At 40.7% G+C, this 19,431-nt stretch overlaps 1 protein-coding gene and 1 pseudogene across 1 annotated transcript in view; one reads left to right on the top strand and one right to left on the bottom strand.

Moving 5' to 3' along the window:
- Positions 1-3,054: 3,054 nt before the first annotated feature.
- LOC134212045 (rab GDP dissociation inhibitor alpha-like) overlaps positions 3,055-19,431 on the bottom strand; it is a 37,843-nt gene continuing 21,466 nt past the window's right edge. Inside the window, 3 exon segments of the mRNA XM_062689548.1 lie at positions 3,055-3,493; positions 3,496-3,754; positions 3,818-4,293. Of these exon segments, the coding sequence (XP_062545532.1) occupies positions 3,294-3,493; positions 3,496-3,754; positions 3,818-4,293 (935 nt within the window). The 3' untranslated portion in view covers positions 3,055-3,293.
- Positions 10,184-11,568, top strand: LOC134215890 (rab GDP dissociation inhibitor alpha-like; annotated as a pseudogene).

Here is a 19,431-nt window from a genome sequence, read left to right as displayed (position 1 = left end):
TCTCTCGAATACCCCGAGTACTTGCAATTCCTACTCGAGCAAGGTCCAAGTCCCATGGCCGTAGAGTACCACCGGTCTTACGAACGATCTATACATGATACAGTCGGTGCTCGTATGAATCTGTTTTGACCGCGGTTTCGCTGGATGAATTCATGGAGAAATGCTTGATGGAGCTTTTGGAGGAAATCTTGGTGGAACTTCTGGCGTTATCCTTGTTGGAACTCTGATGGAACTTCTGGAGGAATCCCTGGCGGAGCTCTTGGAGGAATCACTGGTGAAATTCCTGGAGGATTTTTTTATGGAGCTTCTGGAGGAATCTTTGTTGGAACTCTGGTGAAATTTATGGAGGAATAACTAGTGGTATCTCAGTTGGAGCTCCAGGAGGAATCCCTGGCCGAATTCTTGGAAGAATACTTGATGGAACTTCTGGAGGATTCGTTGGTGAAACTCTTGTGGAACTTCTGGAGATATCCTTGGTGAAACTTCTGGAGGAATACCTTGTGGAACTCCTGGAGAAATTCCTGGACGAATTCTTGGAGGAATGCTTGGTGGAATTTTTTGAGGAAATCTTGGTGGAACTTCTGGAGAAATCCGTGGTAGAACTTCTGGAGAAATTCCTGGAAGAATTATTGGAAGAATGCTAGGTGTAACTTCTGTAAGAATCTTTAGTGGAGCTCTGGTGGAACTTCTGGCTGAATCCTTGGCCGAATTCTTAGAGGAATGCTAGATGGAACTTATGGAGGAATCCTTAGTGGAACTCTAGTGGAGGAATCCTTGGAGGAATGTTTGGTGGGAATTCAGGAGATATCATTAGTGGAACTTCTAAAGGAATCCTTGGTGAAAGTCTGGTGGAACTTTTGGAGGAACTCCTGGACGAATTCTTGGAGGAATGCTTTGTGGATCTGTTGGAGGAAATCTTGGTGGAACTTCTGGAGGAATCCTTGGTGGAAGTCTGGTGGAACTTCTGGAGGAATCCTTGAAGGAATGCTTTGTGAAACTGGTGGAATCCTTGAAAGAACTTTTGGAGGAATGCATGTTGGAACTTCTGGAGATATGCTAAGTGGAAGTCTGGTGGAAATTCTGGAGGAGGAAACCTTGGACGAATTCTTAGAGGAATGCTTGGTGGAGCTTGTGAACGAATCCTTGGTGGAACTCCTAGAGGTATCCCTGGACAAATTCTTAGGTCATCCTAAAAGTGTTTCATGAACAAATCAGCAGAATTCGAAGGAGTTTCACTATTCTACAAAGATTACCGCTTAGGATGCCAATCTTGCTTCACTTTCCCCGAATTTAAGAAATTACCGATCATGAACCTATTCAGCAAGCCCAAAGTGAAGATCTTGTAGACTCGAACTAGTTCAACCTTGGATTGGGCCTACGATTAACAACCCCAATGGGATTAAAACTACATCAAAATCTCATCTAATGTTGAAAATTCCTTCATTTGATCTTTCAAATTGTAAGATTTTCGTGTCCACCTTTTCATATCTAATTATACTGTTTGCTGGCGTGGCGGCGTGCATTGCAACACAACACAATACATTCTGAACAGCGCAGTTTCTTTTTTCGTAGCGACGTAAACCAGGATGTGGTCTAGCAGGGCTTAATGCCAAACGGGATATGGAAATTATAAATGCGCTTTTCTCCATAGCACCTACTACTATCTCGGTTGCATACAATTATCTTGTTTTAAGACTTTCATTTTCCGAATCCAGAATCTGGAATGTGATGTTTTAGTTTGCTACCTTTCAAATTTGGACAGCTTCTACTAAAGAGGGAATTCACTGTTTGGATTAGGATTTCTATGCATAGGGCAATTCTTTCGCAGAATACGGATGAGTGGGGCGCGAAAAAACGCATCCATCGACTCGTTATTTTTGTTTGGTTGTGTTGCTGTCACGATTAGATTTATTTATTTATTCTCAAAAAACATATTCTAATAAATCTTGTAATATAAAACCAAGCAGGCAGCAGAACGAAACGAGAGAAATATTCCAAAATACACATGAATTACATTTTCGCTTTACCTAGTACCTTAATAAGCCAATCAACATCGCTAGATTTGTTTTTGGGTTCAATTTTTTCCAGTAGGTCTTTTTCTTTCTTAATCATAATAGTTTACTACCTTTTTTCAGTTGGATATACTTGGATAATTTGATTATTCTATTTTTCTGCATTTTTTTTTGCACACTGCGTTCGAGCGTTTGCTTTGCCCCTTCCATAATCCAATCATTCAGTTGTGATCATGCTTTCACGAATGGATCTAATGTGAATAATCTTTCATGCATTTAATTCTTAATCTTTGTTAACAGCAGAGCTGTTTACTTATCGAAATTCCAGCGATTGCAGCGCTTTTTGAATGTTTCGTGAAAAACATGAACCAGATAGGACGCGATAGTCGTTTATTTTTCATCGGTCACTGTTGAATGTTTGGAGAACCCACATGAGGTACATAAGCCGTTCCATATGAGGTCGTTTCAACACGAACCCTCGAATAGGGTTGTTTTATAAAAAAAAATTGGGTTAGTCAGTTATTTAAAGAGATCCAATCCTGCTAGTGAGAAGTAAGACCGGCAGTTTGATTTGAAATTGTAAAATTTACTTATCATTTTTTATCGACTAAATGACGATGGATCCATTTTCAAATGATTTAAATGAGTTATAGTTTATAATCCAAATGGTTCGGTATTCATTGGTCTGTCATGTATACGCCAAGTTGTTGCCAATGAACTTCAATTAAAATGTATTACGGATATTGATAATTGCATGCAGAACAATCTTATGCAAAACGGCTCTATGCCTTATGAGGTACCCTCTTCACAGTGCGATGATAATCTAGTGAAAGCAAAACCGAAGCGCCGGAGCATTCAAATGATGGGAAGAATCGATTCAAAGCCCTCGCTCTTCGCATAGTCCCGAGAAATACTTCGATGTTCACATTTCCGCGTTTTGTCTTCTTTACTTGGTTTAGTGTACTTAATGCTGATGATTTGATCCATCTTTCGTTTCACTTTTTTCTTTAGTTTCGGAAAATACCTTACAATAGAGCTTGGGTTCTGTCTGTTTTACACAATTATATTGTTATAAAGTAAATCCTTGATATACTAAAAATAGCAGTAAATATTAATAATGTATCAGATGCAGATTTTTTCCCATTATATATTAATCGTAATTAATATTCTTCTGAGAGAAGCTGATTTCCTCTGTCACTAGGGAAGAGGGCGCCACCTACAGGCATAACTATATTCTTCATACCACACATCCGCTGTTCACTTCCTCCCCACCAGGACAACTTACTGCTCCTCATCGCCCAGCTCTTGCTTAATTTTGGAGAAATCAAAGTCCTCACCGGTGCCGCGTTTGAAGATGTTAAGCACGTCCAAGCAGGTCGTCTCGAAGTGCGTTGTGGCGTCGTACGATTCCGAAATAAACACCTGCGTCTCCAGTCCCAGGTCGGTCGGTTCGTAATAGTCCGAGACGCAGACGAACTTTGTGCAATCGTTCCCAGCAAATCCAGGCCGGGCTTGATCTCTGCCTCCGGATTGTCGGTCTCCACCGTGGTCGACACCATGCCAATGAACCAACCCTTGGCCGAGACCTGATGCGTGGAGCTGATCAGCGACACGTAAATGTCCGATTTGCGGCCGACCTGCTTCTGCGGAATGATAATTTGCGTCGAAAGGGCATCCTTCGTGTTGGCAATCGGATGATCCAGTAGACAGATGCAACGGATTACCTTGCCCTTGATGCGTACCTATAAAAGCAAGGACATATTAATCAACACAGATCCTAAAAAAAAATACCCACAATCTCTCACCTTATCCGGCACATAGGTGGGATCACAATAGACTTGTTTACACTTGGCCACTTCCTTGTCGGAGCGTACGCCGACGACCTTTCCGCTAGCATCGTACACGATTTCATCGATCGGTTTGTCCAGCATGTAGGTACCGCCATAGATGGCGGACAAACGGGCAAAGCCCTGTGGCAGCTCACCCAAGCCGTACATCGGATACAGATACGGGGACTTTCCGTAACGTGCCAACGAGTCCGAGTACAGTTTGATGCGGTTGATCGTCATGACGGCCTGATTAACCAGGTAATCATCGTCGCGGTACAGCGCCAGCGCGTGCCCCACGAAGTCTTGAGTATTCTTGTCCAAACCGAAGTGGTCGTACAGATCCTGCATGCTCTTGCTCGTCGGGTCGAAGTCTTTCCATGTTTTGGGGTCCTCCTGGATGAAATCCTGCACGTAGATCAAGAAGTTGCGGAAGCGGCGTTTCTCGAACATGCCTGAAAGATGGGAGAGGCACGATGAAGTTATTATTGGCCGTCAAAGGGGATCAAATAGACTGGATTTTTTTTTAATTGTAAATAAAGTTTGCTCAGGGTGTCGAAACAAATCTGAAAATGAAATTCCCTGGCTTTACATTCCAGTGCGAGTCTTATCACTAATCCGTACGCATTTTATTCCTCTGATGTGAAGGATTGGGGTAAAAAAATCAGCGGATTTCACCGAATAAAAGTGGCGACGAGTATTTTTGCGTGTGAGGGTAGTTTTTAACGTCAAGAAAAACCTTACTCAACAATTCGTCACCCGTGCAGAAAAGGAGAAAGTGAAGTGGCTGACGATGAAAACGGGAAAAATGGTGTTGATCCCACGGTCACGGGATTGTTTAATCCATAGCACCAATTAAATCAGCCGATCAACTCCCATGAGTGACACATGAGTGAGCGAGTGATTAACCCCGTGCCGGGGCCCATCAGCTTTAGCAACAAATTCTTACCCCCGTTGTTACTACTCACCAGCAGCAGGAGCCGTTCATTCCAACAACAGCTCCCAAATTTAACACCCCACCAGCCGCTAGCCTTGATTAGTACCGAAATGTTGTCGAAATGTCTTGGACGACATGTTTCGTGTACGGCTGGCAAACTGCTTCGAATGGAATTATGCTACGGTATCATCAAAGGCCTGGTGCAGAGGTTTCTACTCTATTCAGAGTCCCGCCAGTAAACCTTCAGCTTGAGCTTGAGCTTGATTGACTGCTCGTAGTTGCTACTCCATTATGACCAGACCAGCTGTTCTTTGCACAGGGAACCAACAGATGTTTGCTTGGGACTAGCACACATCTTCAATGTACAAGTACTGGTGATCTCATTTGTTAGGTCATACTGGCGCCTGCCACGTCAGAATGCAAGTCAATGTAGGGAAGGGGGAGGAAATGATGATGCAATCACTCGCCCACTGCAAGCCGAATATACCTCTGCACTTGCCACTAGTTCATGCGGAATTTGTTGGAATTTTCTGGGTTAGGTTGGAGAGGCAGAGGTCCGTCTTGGTTAACGAGCTACCAATGTGATAGATAGGAGAAGGTAACTGGTGGAATTTCTAATTGGATGTAGGAAACGAGCTCTATTAGTTCATTTCCAATTCTAGCAGATTACTGTTAGAATACTCAAGTTGAAGGTACAGGAATAGTAATGGAAACGGTATGGAAGTCCATTTCCAGTTCTAGCGATTGCTAGAACATGAGAAATAAAGAGAAAGATTCAAAGTAGGAGAATGGAACGGACCTGGGATTGAACCCACGACCTCCTGCGTATGAGGCAGAAGCAGTAGCCATATGACTACCAAGCCCGCTTTCAGAGTCCCGCCAGTAAACCTTCATAAAAAAACTACGTCATCCAATAGCGAAGACATAACTATATCCGGTGGATGCTTCATTTTGGTTGTCTTTCGCGTGAATCGCATATCTGTCCATCTTTTGCTGGGTTTCCTATTCATATGGGACAAATATGCGATTCACGGTAGTTTAGTTTTCAAAAATACTGCCTTTTGCAACATTGCTTCCCAAGAGGGGAAATCGACGATTTACTCTCACGCTCTCTTAAATATGTTTCTTCTATTGTTAACATTAAGTTACTTCTGTGCTGATAATGGATACCTGTTCCATGAACAGTAGGGTGTCCCAAAATTGGACCAAGTCTGGGATTTTGGGGGCTCAACCTTCAAATGAAAGCTTAGGGTAAAACAAAAGAAAAATTGTTCTACGACAACTCTGGGAAATGAAGTTTAGGGGTGGCCCCGACGTGTTTTATGAAAAAAGTGCATTTTTTATAGGTAACATCGAAAATACCGGTATATCGGAAAGAAATTCGATGAAACCCATCCATTTTATATTTTTTACATTTAACTTAGGGTCTATACTATAGGGTAAAACTTTGATACCGCATGTTTTAGGTCTATATATTTTCACTGATGCTTTAAATGCCCAAAATGATGAATTTTTCTAAATATTTTTATTAATGCATCCAAAACGGGTATCCATCATAATGCTTTCGAAACTAGATATACATAGAAAGATGGGGAATTTTATAACGAATATTTTTGCTAAAAATAGCAACCTTCTATCTCTATCCTTTAAAAGTTATTCACGATTTACTGCAGCTTGGAAAAGACTTGAAATTTCGGATCATAATACCTGGATCATGTTTAAGTAAAAAACGCCTACTTTCCATACCAACCAAATGAGCGCTTTAATAACCAATATAGTATTCATATGAGTTGCATAAAATTGATTTTTAATACTTATTTGAGTGCTATAATGGAAACCCAACGATGGACCAGCAGTAACATGACTGACTACAAATTGTTCAGTTAGTCTGGGTGAGTGCTCAAATAGATTGATGAATATGGTTTCAAAACTAGCCATAGGTAGGTTCAGTTTTCGTGTCATGGTTTGTCGAGCTGTGCAATGTTTCTCGATAACATGGAAATTAGTTGTTTTGTGACCATCTTGATTTTTTTGCAAGAACGATCATGTGAAGCAAATCCAACTAGATCATTTTGATATCGATTTTTCATATTTTACGCCATATTGAAGCTCATTTTACCCCATTGCAAAAAATAGTGTGTGCAACTAATTGCAAAACTCGATTTTATCAGCACTCGTAGTATTTATCTCATTCGGCAAGCCTCGTTGGATAAACGTACAACCATGCTGATTAAATCATCTTTTTGCAACTAGTTACACAAATTACAGTTATCATTATTATTTTATAATGCATATTGAAATATTTGGTATCTACCATCTACGGAATCTCTTGAAATAAGAACAATCTACTCTAATTACGAACTATTTTGCCTACCAATACTGAATACAATGATAAATTGATTGCATCGATAAATCGGGACCAAAATGATCCAGCCGGATTAACTTCACATGATCGTGCTGGTTAAAAAATCAAGTTGGTCAGAAAACAATTAATTTCCATGTTATCGAGAAACATTGCACAGCTCACCAAACCATGAAACGATAGCTGAACCTACCTATGGGTAGTTTTGAAACCATATTCATCAATCTATTTGAGCACTCACCCAGACTAACTGAACAATTTGTAGTCAGTCATGTTACTGCTGGTCCATCGTTGGGTTTCCATTATAACACTCAAACAAGTATTAAAATCAATTTTATGCAACTCATATGAATGCTATATTGGTTATTAAAGCACTCATTTGGTTGGTATGGAAAAAGTAGGCATTTCTTTACTTAAACATGATCCAGGTATTATGATCCGAAATTTCAAAAGTCTTTTTCCAAGCTGCAGTAAATCGTGAATAACTTTTAAACGGATAGAGATAGGAGGTTGCTATTTTTAGCAAAATATTCATTATAAAATTCCCCACCTTTTATGTATATCTAGTATCGAAAGCATTATGATGGATACCCGTTTTGGATGCATTAATAAAAAATATTAAGAAAAAATTCATCATTTTGGGCATTTAAAGCATCAGTGAAAAATATATAGAGCTAAAACATGCGGTATCAAAGATTTTACCATAAAAGTATAGATCCTAAGTTAAATGTAAAATATAAAATGGATGAGTTTCATCAATTTCTTCCGATATACCGGTATTTTCGATGTTACCTATAAAAATGCACTTTTTTCATAACGCGTCGGGGCCACCTAAACGTCATTTCCCAGAGTTGTCGTAGAACAATTTTCTTTTGTTATACCTAAGCTTTCATTTGAAGGTTGAAGGCCCCAAAATCCCAGACTTGGTCCACATTTTGGGACACCCTAATGAACAGGTAGAACGTATTGAATGGAACTTCAGTTGCCTCTCAAAGGGAAGCTTCAGAGCCTTTTGGAGAAAACTTCTGGCTTTGGAGCCACTTAAAGGAAGCTTCTGAGCGCATCCAAGCCTCTTCTGAGCCTCTTAAAAAAGGGAGGCTATATGCAAACCTTTTTGAGGAGCCATACGAGGGATCTTGAATGGAGGCTTCCGTGTCTCTTGAGAGGAGACTTCCAGAGTTTTCTTGGGAGGCGAGCTTTCCTATGCTCTCGTAAGGAGGCTTACAGACATTTTCTTGAAAGTCCAAGCTTGAAGCATCTCAGGGTGTCTCACATCTGCAAAAACAAAATTCCCTGATTTTTTCCAGGTGTTTTACATTATTATGACCATTATTTACTCAAACAAGTTAATACTAGCATTAACATTAGCATTGAAGCAATTCGCACTTTAAATTCGTAAGGTGGTACAAGCCAAGACTATTGCAGGGCTGTAGTAGCGACCAATGCCGCCTCAAAATAGTGACTTTAGTGACCAAAGCTGACGGAAAAAGGGACCAAATAGTGACTTTTCAGTTGCAGAATAAGTGACCAAATAGTGACTTTCAATTTCAGTTGCAATTTTGATGAGATAAAATTTAGCGTTTTTCGTTTTTGGGTCGAGGAGAATTTTTTTCACTTCGTAATTTGTGGCGGATCTTTTACAAACTCACTCTCATAACGAACTCAAAAGAAGAAGCAAATATCGTGCACGCTAACTTTTGCCCTCTTCCTCATTTTATCCCAAGGAAATTTTACTCAAAACTGCAAGACAGTAGTCCTGCGAGCAAATCAAATGTTTTGCGCCACTGGAAGAGAGCGTTAAACATGGTCAGGCGTCTATCACTCATAAGACCTGTTTTCTTTCCGAAAAAATGATTTCTGAGGCAAAAATCTGCTTGAATGAACATTTCACTTCTCGTGAGAATGTGTGATATTTACGATCACTGGATAAGCTGAACACCTACTTAAGACAAATGCAGATTTATAGGTGCCACGAAAGTTTTTGGAATTTTTTGGTGCGAAAGGAACATCGAAGTACGGAATCGTTTTTGGTAGAAAACGAAAATTATAAAAATTCAGTTACAACGAACTCCTGGGATTGAACGCTCGGCAACCTTCTGCTTTATAATGCAAGGACCGTCAGAATCGTCTTCCAAATTCAAAAGTTATCAAAATATAACGAATTTTACAAAATCTAAAAAAAAATCACTATTAGAATCTTTTTACATTTATACTATTTCAAATGTATAAATTATCATAACAACAGTATATTTTGAAAATTCCAAAATATTGAGCAGAAGTGGATGTTGGGAGAGGGAAAAACAACTATTTTCTGTCATGTTCTTACAACAAATTACTTTGAGGGATCACCTTACATATTTAATGTATCGCCTTTTAATTCGATTGCAGTACAATCATAGATGCAAATATCATTATTTCGATTTTACAAAAATACTACGTACTGAGAATCATAACTTCGTTAATAACTCAACAGTTACAACCGTGATTGTTGCGACTGGTGCAAGATACAATCATTCTTTATCATCAAACCATTAAATCTTCGGCAAAACTATCGCATAACCTTCACGACAATGATAAAAAGAACACATTGACGAAGAGCGATGGATTAATGCAGTGACGCCCCTATGATTCAAGCACGAGCTTTGTGATTTTTTATTCTCAAAATTGATAAGCATGTTTGTTTTAGGTATGCACTAAATAATAAACCTTCAACTATTGGTTTCCCTGAAGCACCAGGAAGAATATCTAAAATTAGAAAAAGAGATTAATCTGAACCGCCAATAGTGCAATTGGTAGGGGAGACTGGGCGAACTTGATCTAATTCTCTCATTTTCGATGTATCTTAGGTGTACAGATGAAAACACTGTGATTATGCGAATACGAGATGGTGGGTGTTAAATTTGGAGCTGTTGGAATGAACGACTCCTGCTGCTGGTGAGTAGGTAGTCACAACGGGGTGAATTTTTGCTAAAGCTGATGGGCCCCAGCGAGTTAATCAATCACTCACTCATGTGTCACTCACGCAGTTGATCGGTTGATTTAATTGATGCTATGGATTAAACAATCCCGTGGCCGTGGGATCAACACCATTTTGCCCGTTTTCATCGTCAGCCACTTCACTTTCTCCTTTTCTGCACGGGTGACGAATTGTTGGGTAAGATTTTGACGTTAAAACTCCTCACACGCAAAAATATTCGCCACTTTTATTCGTGAAATCCGCTGATTTTTTTCCCAATCTTTACATCAGAGGAATAAAATGCGTACGGATTAGTGATTAGACTTGCACTGGAATGTAAAGCCAGGGAATTTCATTTCAGATTTGTTTCGACACCCTGAGCAAACTTTATTTACAATTAAAAAATACAGTCTATTTGATCCTTGATGGTCAATAATAACTTCATTGTGCCTCTCCATCTTTCAGGCATGTTAGAAACGCCGCTTCCGCAACTTCTTGATCTACGTGCAGGACTTCACTCAGGAGGACCCCAAAACATGGAAGACTTCGACCCGACGAGCAAGAGCATGCAGGATCTGACGACCACTTCGGTTTGGACAAGAATACTCAAGACTTTGTGGGTCACGCGCTGGCGCTGTACCGCGACGATGACTACCTAGTGAACCAGGCGTATCGCGCGATCAAGCCATCAAACTGTACTCGGACTCGTTGGCAGTTACGGAAAGTCCCGTATCTGTATCCGAACGGCTTGGGTGAGCTCCACGGGCTTTGCCCGTTTGTCCGCATCTATGGCGGTACCTACATGCACAAACCGATCGATGAAATCGTGTACGATGCCAGCGGAAAAGTCGTCGGCGTACGCTCCGACAAGGAAGTGGCCAAGTGTAAACAAGTCTATTGTGATCCACCTATGTGCCGGATAAGGTGAGAGATTGCGGGTATTTTTTAGGATCTGTGTTGATTAATATTTCCTTGCTTTTATAGGTACGCATCAAGGCGAGGTAATCCGTTGCATCTATCTTCACTGGATCATCCGATAGCCAACACGAAGATGCCCTTTCGACGCAAATTATCATTCCGCAGAAGCAGGTCGGCCGCAAATCGGACATTTATTGTCGCTGATCAGCTCCACGCATCAGGTCTCAGCGAGGTTGGTTCATTGGCATGGTGTCGACCACGGTGGAGACCGACAATCCGGAAGAGATCAAGCCCGGCCTGGATTTGCTGGGAACGATTGCAAAAGTTCGTCTGCGTCTCGACTATTACGAACCGACCGACCTGGGACTGGAGACGCAGGTGTTTATCTCGGATCATTACGACGCCACAACGCACTTCGAGACGACCTGCTTGGACGTGCTTAACATCTTCAAACGCGGCACCGGTGAGGACTTTGATTTCTCAAAATTAAGCAAGAGCTGGGCGATGAGGAGCAAGAATTGTCCTGGTGGGGAGAAGTGAACAGCATGTTGGTATGAAGAATATAGTTATGCCTGTAGGTGGCGCCCTCTTCCCTAGTGACAGACAGCTTCTCTCGAAGAATATTAATTACGATTAATATATAATGGGAAAAAATCTGCATCTGATACATTATTAATATTTACTGATTTTTAGTATATCAAGGATTTACTTTATAACAATATAATTGTGTAAAACAGACAGAACCCAAGCTCTATTGTAAGGTATTTTCCGAAACTAAAGAAAAAGTGAAACGAAGATGGATCAAATCATCAGCATTAAGTACACTAAACCAAGTAAAGAAGACAAAACGCGGAAATGTGAACATCGAAGTATTTCTGGACTACAGAAGGCGGCTTTGAATCGATTCTTCCCATCATTTGAATGCTCCGGCGCTTCGGTTTTGCTTTCACTAGATTATCATCGCACTGTAAAGAGGTACCTCATAAGGCATAGAGCCGTTTTGCATAGATTGTTCTGCAGCAATTATCAATATCCGTAATCATTTTAATTGAAGTTCATTGGCAACAACTTGGCGTATACATGACAGACCAATGAATACCGAACCATTTGGATTATAAACTTTAACTCATTTAAATCATTTGAAAATGGATCCATCGTCATTTAGCCGATAAAAATGATAAGTAAATTTTACAATTTCAAATCAAACTGCCGTCCTACTTCTCACTAGCAGGATTGGATCTCTTTAAATAACTGAAACCAAAATCTTTTTATAAAACAACCCTATTTGAGGTTCGTGTTGAAACGACCTCATATGGAACGCTTATGTACCTCATGTGGGTTCTCCAAACATTCAACGTGACCGATGAAAAATAACGACTATCGCGTCCTATCTGGTTCATGTTTTCACGAAACATTCAAAAGCGCTGCAATCGCTGGAATTTCGATAAGTAAACAGCTCTGCTGTTAACAAGGTTAAATTAAATGCATGAAGATTACATTAGACCCATTCTTGAAAGCATGATCACAACGGAATGATTGTATTATGGAAGGGCAAAGCAAACACTCAAACGCAGTGTGCAAAAAAATGCAGAAAAATAGAATAATCAAATTATCCAAGTATATCCAACTGAAAAAGGTAGTAAACTATTATGATTAAGAAGATAAAGACCTACTGGAAAAATTGAACCAAAAACAAATCTAGCGATGTTGATTGGCTTATATAAGGTACTAGGTGAAGCGAAAATGTAATTCATGTGTATTTTGGAATATTTCTCTCGTTTCGTTCTGCTGCCTGCTTGGTTTTATATTACAAGATTTATTAGAATATGTTTTTGAGAATAAATAAATAAATCTAATCGTGACAACACAACCAAACAAAAATAACGAATCGATGGATGCGTTTTTTCGCCACTCATCCGTATTCTGCAGAAGAATTGCCCTATGCATAAAATCCCAATCAAACAGTGAGTTCCTCTTTAGTAGAAGCTGTCCAAATTTGAAAGGTAGCAAACTAAAACATCATTCCAGATTCTGGATTCGTAAACGAAAGTCTTAAAACAAGATAATTGTATGCAACCGAGATAGTAGTAGTGGTATGGAAAAGCGCATTTATAATTTCCATATCCGTTTGGCATTAAGCCCTGCTAGACCACATCCTGGTTTACGTCGCTACGAAAAAAAACTGCGCTGTTCAGAATGTGATGTTGTGTTACTGCCGCCACGCCAGCAAACAGTATAATTAGATAGAAAAGGTGGGCAAAAATCTTACAATTTGAAAGATCAAATAAAGGAATTTTCAACATTAGATGCGATTTGATGTAGTTTAATCCCATTGTGTTTGTTAATCGTAGCCCAATCTAAAATTGAACTAGTTTGAGTCTACAAAATCTTCACTTTGGAGCTCTGAAAGGTTCATAATTGTTTATTTCTTTAATTAGGGGAAAGTAGGGCGAGATAGGCATCCTAAGCGGTAATCTTTGTAGAATAGTGAAACTCCTTCGAATTTTGCTGATTTCTATGTCTGAAACTTGATTATGCATATATACAACATGTGATAGATTTAGTTCGGAAAAGGTATTGGAAGGTAACCGCCCCTTCGCCTTCGGTTGGCTTTGATCCCACGACCCCTGATGAAACCAAATTCCAGGGTTCAAAAACCAAGAAGGTTGTACCCTCAATACCTTTCGGACAACATCACATTTTCATATACTATTCAATTTCAGACATAAGATAATTCCTCCGGGTGACAATACCCGGCATATAGGTAATTAACTTTGAATGTTCTGCTGATTTGTTCATGAAACACCTTTAGGATGACCTAAGAATTTTTCCAGGGATACCTCCAGGAGTTCCACCAAAGGATTCCTTCACAGCTCCAAAGCATTCCTCTAAGAATTCGTCCAAGATTTCCTTCTCTAGAATTTCCACCAGACTTCCACTTAGTATATCTCCAGAAGTTCCAACATTTATTTTTTATTATCAGACTAAGGCCGGAGTGGCCTGTGCTTCACATAAAAGTCTTCTCCATTCAGCTCGGTCCGGCTGCCTTCGCCAACCACACAGTCTGCGGAGGGTCCAAAATCGTATTCCACCTGATCGATCTACCTTGCTCGCTGCGCACTTCGTCTTCTTTTTCCCGTCGGATCGTTGTCGAGAACTATTTTCACCGGATAACTGTCCGACATTCTGGCTACGTGCGGCCACCGCAGTCTTCCGATTTTCGCGGTGTGAACGATGGATGTTCTCCCAGCACAGTGATGCAACTCGTGGTTCATTCGCCTCCTCGTACCGTCCGCCATCTCACCCCACCATAGATGGTACGCAGCACTTTCCTTTCAAAAACTCCCAGTGCGCGTTGGTTCTCCGAGCATCGTCCAGGGCTCGTGCCTTGAAGAACTACCAGTCTTATAAGCGTTTTGTGGATAGTCAGTTTGGTACGGCGGCGAACTCTATTCGATCGGGCGTCTTACGGAGTCAAAGTACGTACGATTTCCAGCCACTATGCGCCTCCGAATTTCTCTGCTGGTATCGTTATCGGTCACCAGTGAGCTCCAAGTACGAATTCTTCAACCACCTCGATTTCGTCACCACCGATAGAAACTCGTGGTGGGTGGCTTATTGACCTCTCTTGAGCCTCTTCCTATCATGTACTTTGTCTTCGACGTATTGATGACTAGTTCAATCCGTTTAGCTTCGCTTTTCAGTCTGATGATCCTCCATCCTCTCAAAGTTACGTGCCATGATATCAATGTCGTCGGCGAAACAAATAACTGGACGAAGTTCCAACATGCATTCCTCAAAGTTCTTTCAAGAGATTCCACCAGTTACACAAAGCATTCCTTCAAGGACTCCTCAGAAGTTCCACCAGACTTCCACCAGATTCCTCCAGAAGTTCCACAAGATTTCCTCAATAGTTCACAAAGCATTCCTCAAGAATTCGTCCAAGTTCCAGACTTTCAACCAAGATTCCTTTAGAGTTCCACTAATGATAACTCCTGAATTCCCACCAAACATTCTTCCAGAATTCTTCAAGATTCCTCCAGAAAAATCACTAGGGTTCCACTAAGATTCCTCCATAAGTTCCATCTAGCATCCCTCTAACAATTCGGCCAGGATTCATCCAGAGTTCCTGAGCTCACTCAAGATTCTTACACCAGAATTCTTCAATAATTCTTCCAGGAATTCCTCCAGAAGTTCCACCAGACTTTCACCAAGAATTCCTTCAGTAGTTCCACCAGACTTTCACCAAGGATTCCTCCAGAAGCTCCATCAAGCATTCCTCCAAGCATTCGTTCTCGGATTCCTCCAGGAGCTCCACCAAGCATTTCTCTAAGGTTTCCACCAATGATTCCTTCAGACTTTCACCAATGTTCCTCAGAAGTTCTACAGTTTCTGAAGTTCCACCAGATTTCCTCAAAAGTTCACCAGCATTCCTCCAAGAATTCGTCAGGAATTTCTCAGGAGTTCCGGTATTCCTCAGAAGTTTCTGAATCCTCCAAGTTCCAGAGTTCAGAAGGATTCCTCCAGAAGTTCCATCAAGTATTCTTCAGAATTCGCGCAGGTTCCTCCAGGGTTCAACTGAGATACCACTAGTTATTCCTCAGAAATTTCACAGAGTTCAACATAGATTCCTCAGAAGTTCCATAATAATTCCTCCAGGAATTTCACGAGTTATTCCTCAAGCGCTCGAGATTCCTCAGAGTTCCATCAGAGTTCCAACAAGGATAGCCAGAAGTTCCAAGATTTCCTCAAAAAGCTCCATCAAGCATTTCTCCATGAATTCATCCGAAACCGCAGGTCAAACAGATTCACACGAGCACCGAATGTATCATGTATAGATCGTTCGTAAGACCGGTGGTACTCTAAGGACATGAAACATGGATCTTGCTCGAGTATGACTTGCAAGCACTCGAGGTATTCGAGAGATGCGTGCTTGCTGGAAGGGTACGATGGGCAGGGCATTTTGCAAGAATGCCGGACAGCAACCCTGCAAAGATGGCGTTCGCTTCGAGCCTGGTGGGTTGACCAGATGCAGAACGACTTGTTATCTGTTTAGATGTAAGCTAAATAAATTAAATGCATGCCTTTTAGAGTACCTCCACGGGAGTCCCCATCTGGGACCTGTTATATCAGCACTTAAAATGTGTGCGTTCACAGTAAAGCTGTTATCGACTCAAGAATATACGAAAGCTCAGTTTTAGTTTAAGCGTGCTTGAATACACATCTCGCTGTTCTACCTAGTGATCCGAAATCGCTAGTGGCGACGAGATGAACGTTAAAATAAGTTATTTTCGTGATTTATATCGCTGGTTTCAATTTGCGTGGCTTAGTGCAACGGAATAGTTGCATAGTTTGCCAAAGTGCAATGTAATTTCAGACCACCTACCAACTAACAATTTTGGTGCTAAGCTTCAACTTCTCGCCTTTGGCTGTATAATATTTGAATAAAAGCAGCCAATGCTGAATAAAGAAAAGCCTCCGCAAATAATCATAAACTTCAACTCGACTATTACCCAAATATCTATCAGCTAGTCAGTTTGTGAATATATTTCATCTTTTATCGTTAATGCAGCTTTCATATAGTCTAAAAACAGCTCTGTCTGAATGCAACAAAGCTTATCGGTTAAGGCTCATGTATGTAACGGTTGCTTGTTAGCAACTTCCCATATTACGTGAGTAGCATTCACGATGAAAACATTTTTCGCTTTCTTATAGCACTAACAATATAGCGTACTGGCGCTTTAAATGAACTAACGAAGCTTTTAGCAACTTCGGTATCTCTGAAGATTACACAACGTTTAAGTAAACCTTATACTGCTTCTTTTAATAGCTTATTTGTATGGAACGTCACAATGTTTACATTTGATTTTTGTTGCCGGAGCTGTGTACGAGCTATTGATTTCTGCAAGGGCCTCATACGCCTGTCACTGGCGAACAAAGCTCGTGTACTTTGCATCAGCTTAGAACCGGTGTTAAGGCTACCTCACACCTCAGGAGAAATTTTTCCGCCGGTTTTGGTCCCCGTGCATTTTAAATGGGGCCGGGATTTCGATTTTCCGTGCCCAAATCCGAAAACATCGCAAATGCAAAATATGGGAAAAATCCGCGAACCAGGATGTGAGGCTACTAAGGTAGCCTCACACCTCGAATTTGGTCACAATTCCCCATGTTTTATAGCGATGTTTTGGAATTCGGACACGGAAATCAAATCAGCCCCATTTAAAATGCACAGGGTTCAAAATCCGGAAAATTTTCCGAGGTGTAAGGTAGCCTAGACAGCTGCCACCTCGGAAAATCCCCGAATGGTCCCCGTGTATTTTAAAGAGGCCGGGGTTTTTTCGTCAATGACATCGATAGCAAATCATGGAAAAAATCCGCAGACCAAATTCCCGAGGTGTGAGGCTACCTTTAGGGCGCAATCGTTAATGTGAACATTTTTATATTTGGTTAGTTACTGCAAATAATTTTTTCGAGTCCCTATAATCAAGCAGGTATCTCAAGCATACCACATCGTTATATTGCTGCATGATTGAGTGTTTAATTTTGATAAAATATCGAAAACAAAGTGTGCATAAAATTGCCTCGCCATAACAAAAGGTGGTAGAAATTAACACTGTTGTTTACAGTTTAGAACCAAATCCAGATGTCGCACATGTTGGGTAGGGATTCAGTGCTCCACCTTCTCCCCTGGATTTCTGTAATGCAGCTATAAAGGTATTCACCTGCTCTTATAGCAACTGACAAAGCGCTGTCATTAATGCTAGCAGATAATGTAAGAAAACTAGCCATTTAGAAGCGATATTGCTGTTGACGCTACTGTTAAACGATAAGCAGCAGAGTAGCATATACAGATCGATAAAATGTTGCCTAAAAACAATTTCAGCGATTGATGATGCATAAAGGTTAGCCCACAGAACATGCTGATAGATGTTTGAATAATTGTTGAAATAATGCTGAAACATAATTTTTAAGCTTATGTGCTGAAAGCAGCATGTAGAGCCTCTTTCTAAAGTTTATACAGCATGAATTTGAAAATAGCGCTAGTGAAATAACCTATAGGGTATACGAAGAAGCACATCCGTAATTTTCTTTTATTTATATGTCAAAGTGACGGTGATGACAGAGCAGCGGCCATTGAATCAGGAGATCAGGAGTTGGAATCTGAGGTAGCAACAAAATTGGTATTTGAGTTTTCATAAAAAAACAATAAATAAACTCAAAATTTACTCTCCTCTCAAATAATATTTAATCAAATTGAATTCAGTAGGCTTATTTAACTTATTTAACAGATTCAAAAAATCTGAATAAAGCGCCATTGGCGAATTATATTACTAAATGGTTTAGTAAAGATGGAGAAAAAATTGTGTAACATGCTGTAAAGTAGTTGTGCATGCACGTCAAAACAGCTGAATAGATTCTAGATTTGCTGGTAAAAGCATTGAATAAGTTCTTGATCGTATGTATAGCACATATGCAGCTTGAAGCCGTATAGACGAGTTGAAATAACATATACATTAAATGTTAGTTGTAGCCTCAAGTTTGGTTGATAAGTTGGCGGAAACCAATTTTATTAAATTGCTCTCTAAAATTTACAAAATTATTTTGGAACGCGTTGTAAAGTGGTGTCGATTTATGTTAACAAATGCTCAAACAGCAAGTCCACGTGAGACTGTTTAGACAAACTTTTTAGACAAAGTGTGAATGTTACGCTAATAACCGCCATCCGTTTGCTTTCCTTTAAAGAGGCATTGTAGTTTGTGAGGACGATTGATATTAAAAATCAGTGTTGTCCTGAATCATTATCAGACGATAGAGTCACTAGCGGTATTGAACGTAGTTCTGCTGAACGAAGGTCAAGTGCCAACGTTTAGAGGCCGAGCGGTGATGCATGTATCGACGTCACCTTCTGCAGCGCAGGATGGACGGAAAGAGCCAGGATGGATGGTCCACGAGGTCATACTTCTAGCGACCATCAGGAGTACGTTTTAGTCGAGTATGCCGGAAAAGTACGACAGAAGGGGCGGTGCAACTGACCCGGATGGCGACCTCAGGAACTGTTGGAGGAAGCGCTGCGCTGGGAAAGTCGGACTACAGGATTTAGCGGTAACGAATTGACAGAGTTACTAACACGTGTCTGCGATATAGCGATGCCAGGAAGGGACCAGCCCCCTGGCATAAGGCTGGTTTCAGTTCGAAGAAAACGTGTCCATGGGATTTGTTGCAGGATTTGCTCCGGGTTTTGTCAGGAAAATTTTCCGCCGATAAGTCTCCACTGTCAAACATTTTTCCGTGATTGGGTTTACACTTCAGGAACGTACGGTTGCTTTTTAGTTGGGCCATGACCCAACCAGCGGAGCCCAACTAAAAGTGACTCAAGTAATAAAATCAGCCAGCGAATCACCGCTGTATATACGTAACTT

Source organism: Armigeres subalbatus, chromosome 2 (assembly GCF_024139115.2).
Source record: "Armigeres subalbatus isolate Guangzhou_Male chromosome 2, GZ_Asu_2, whole genome shotgun sequence".
In the NCBI taxonomy this organism is placed as follows: domain Eukaryota; kingdom Metazoa; phylum Arthropoda; class Insecta; order Diptera; family Culicidae; genus Armigeres; species Armigeres subalbatus.
Note: the sequence above shows the minus strand (reverse complement) of the source record. Positions and strands in the feature narration are given on the sequence as shown.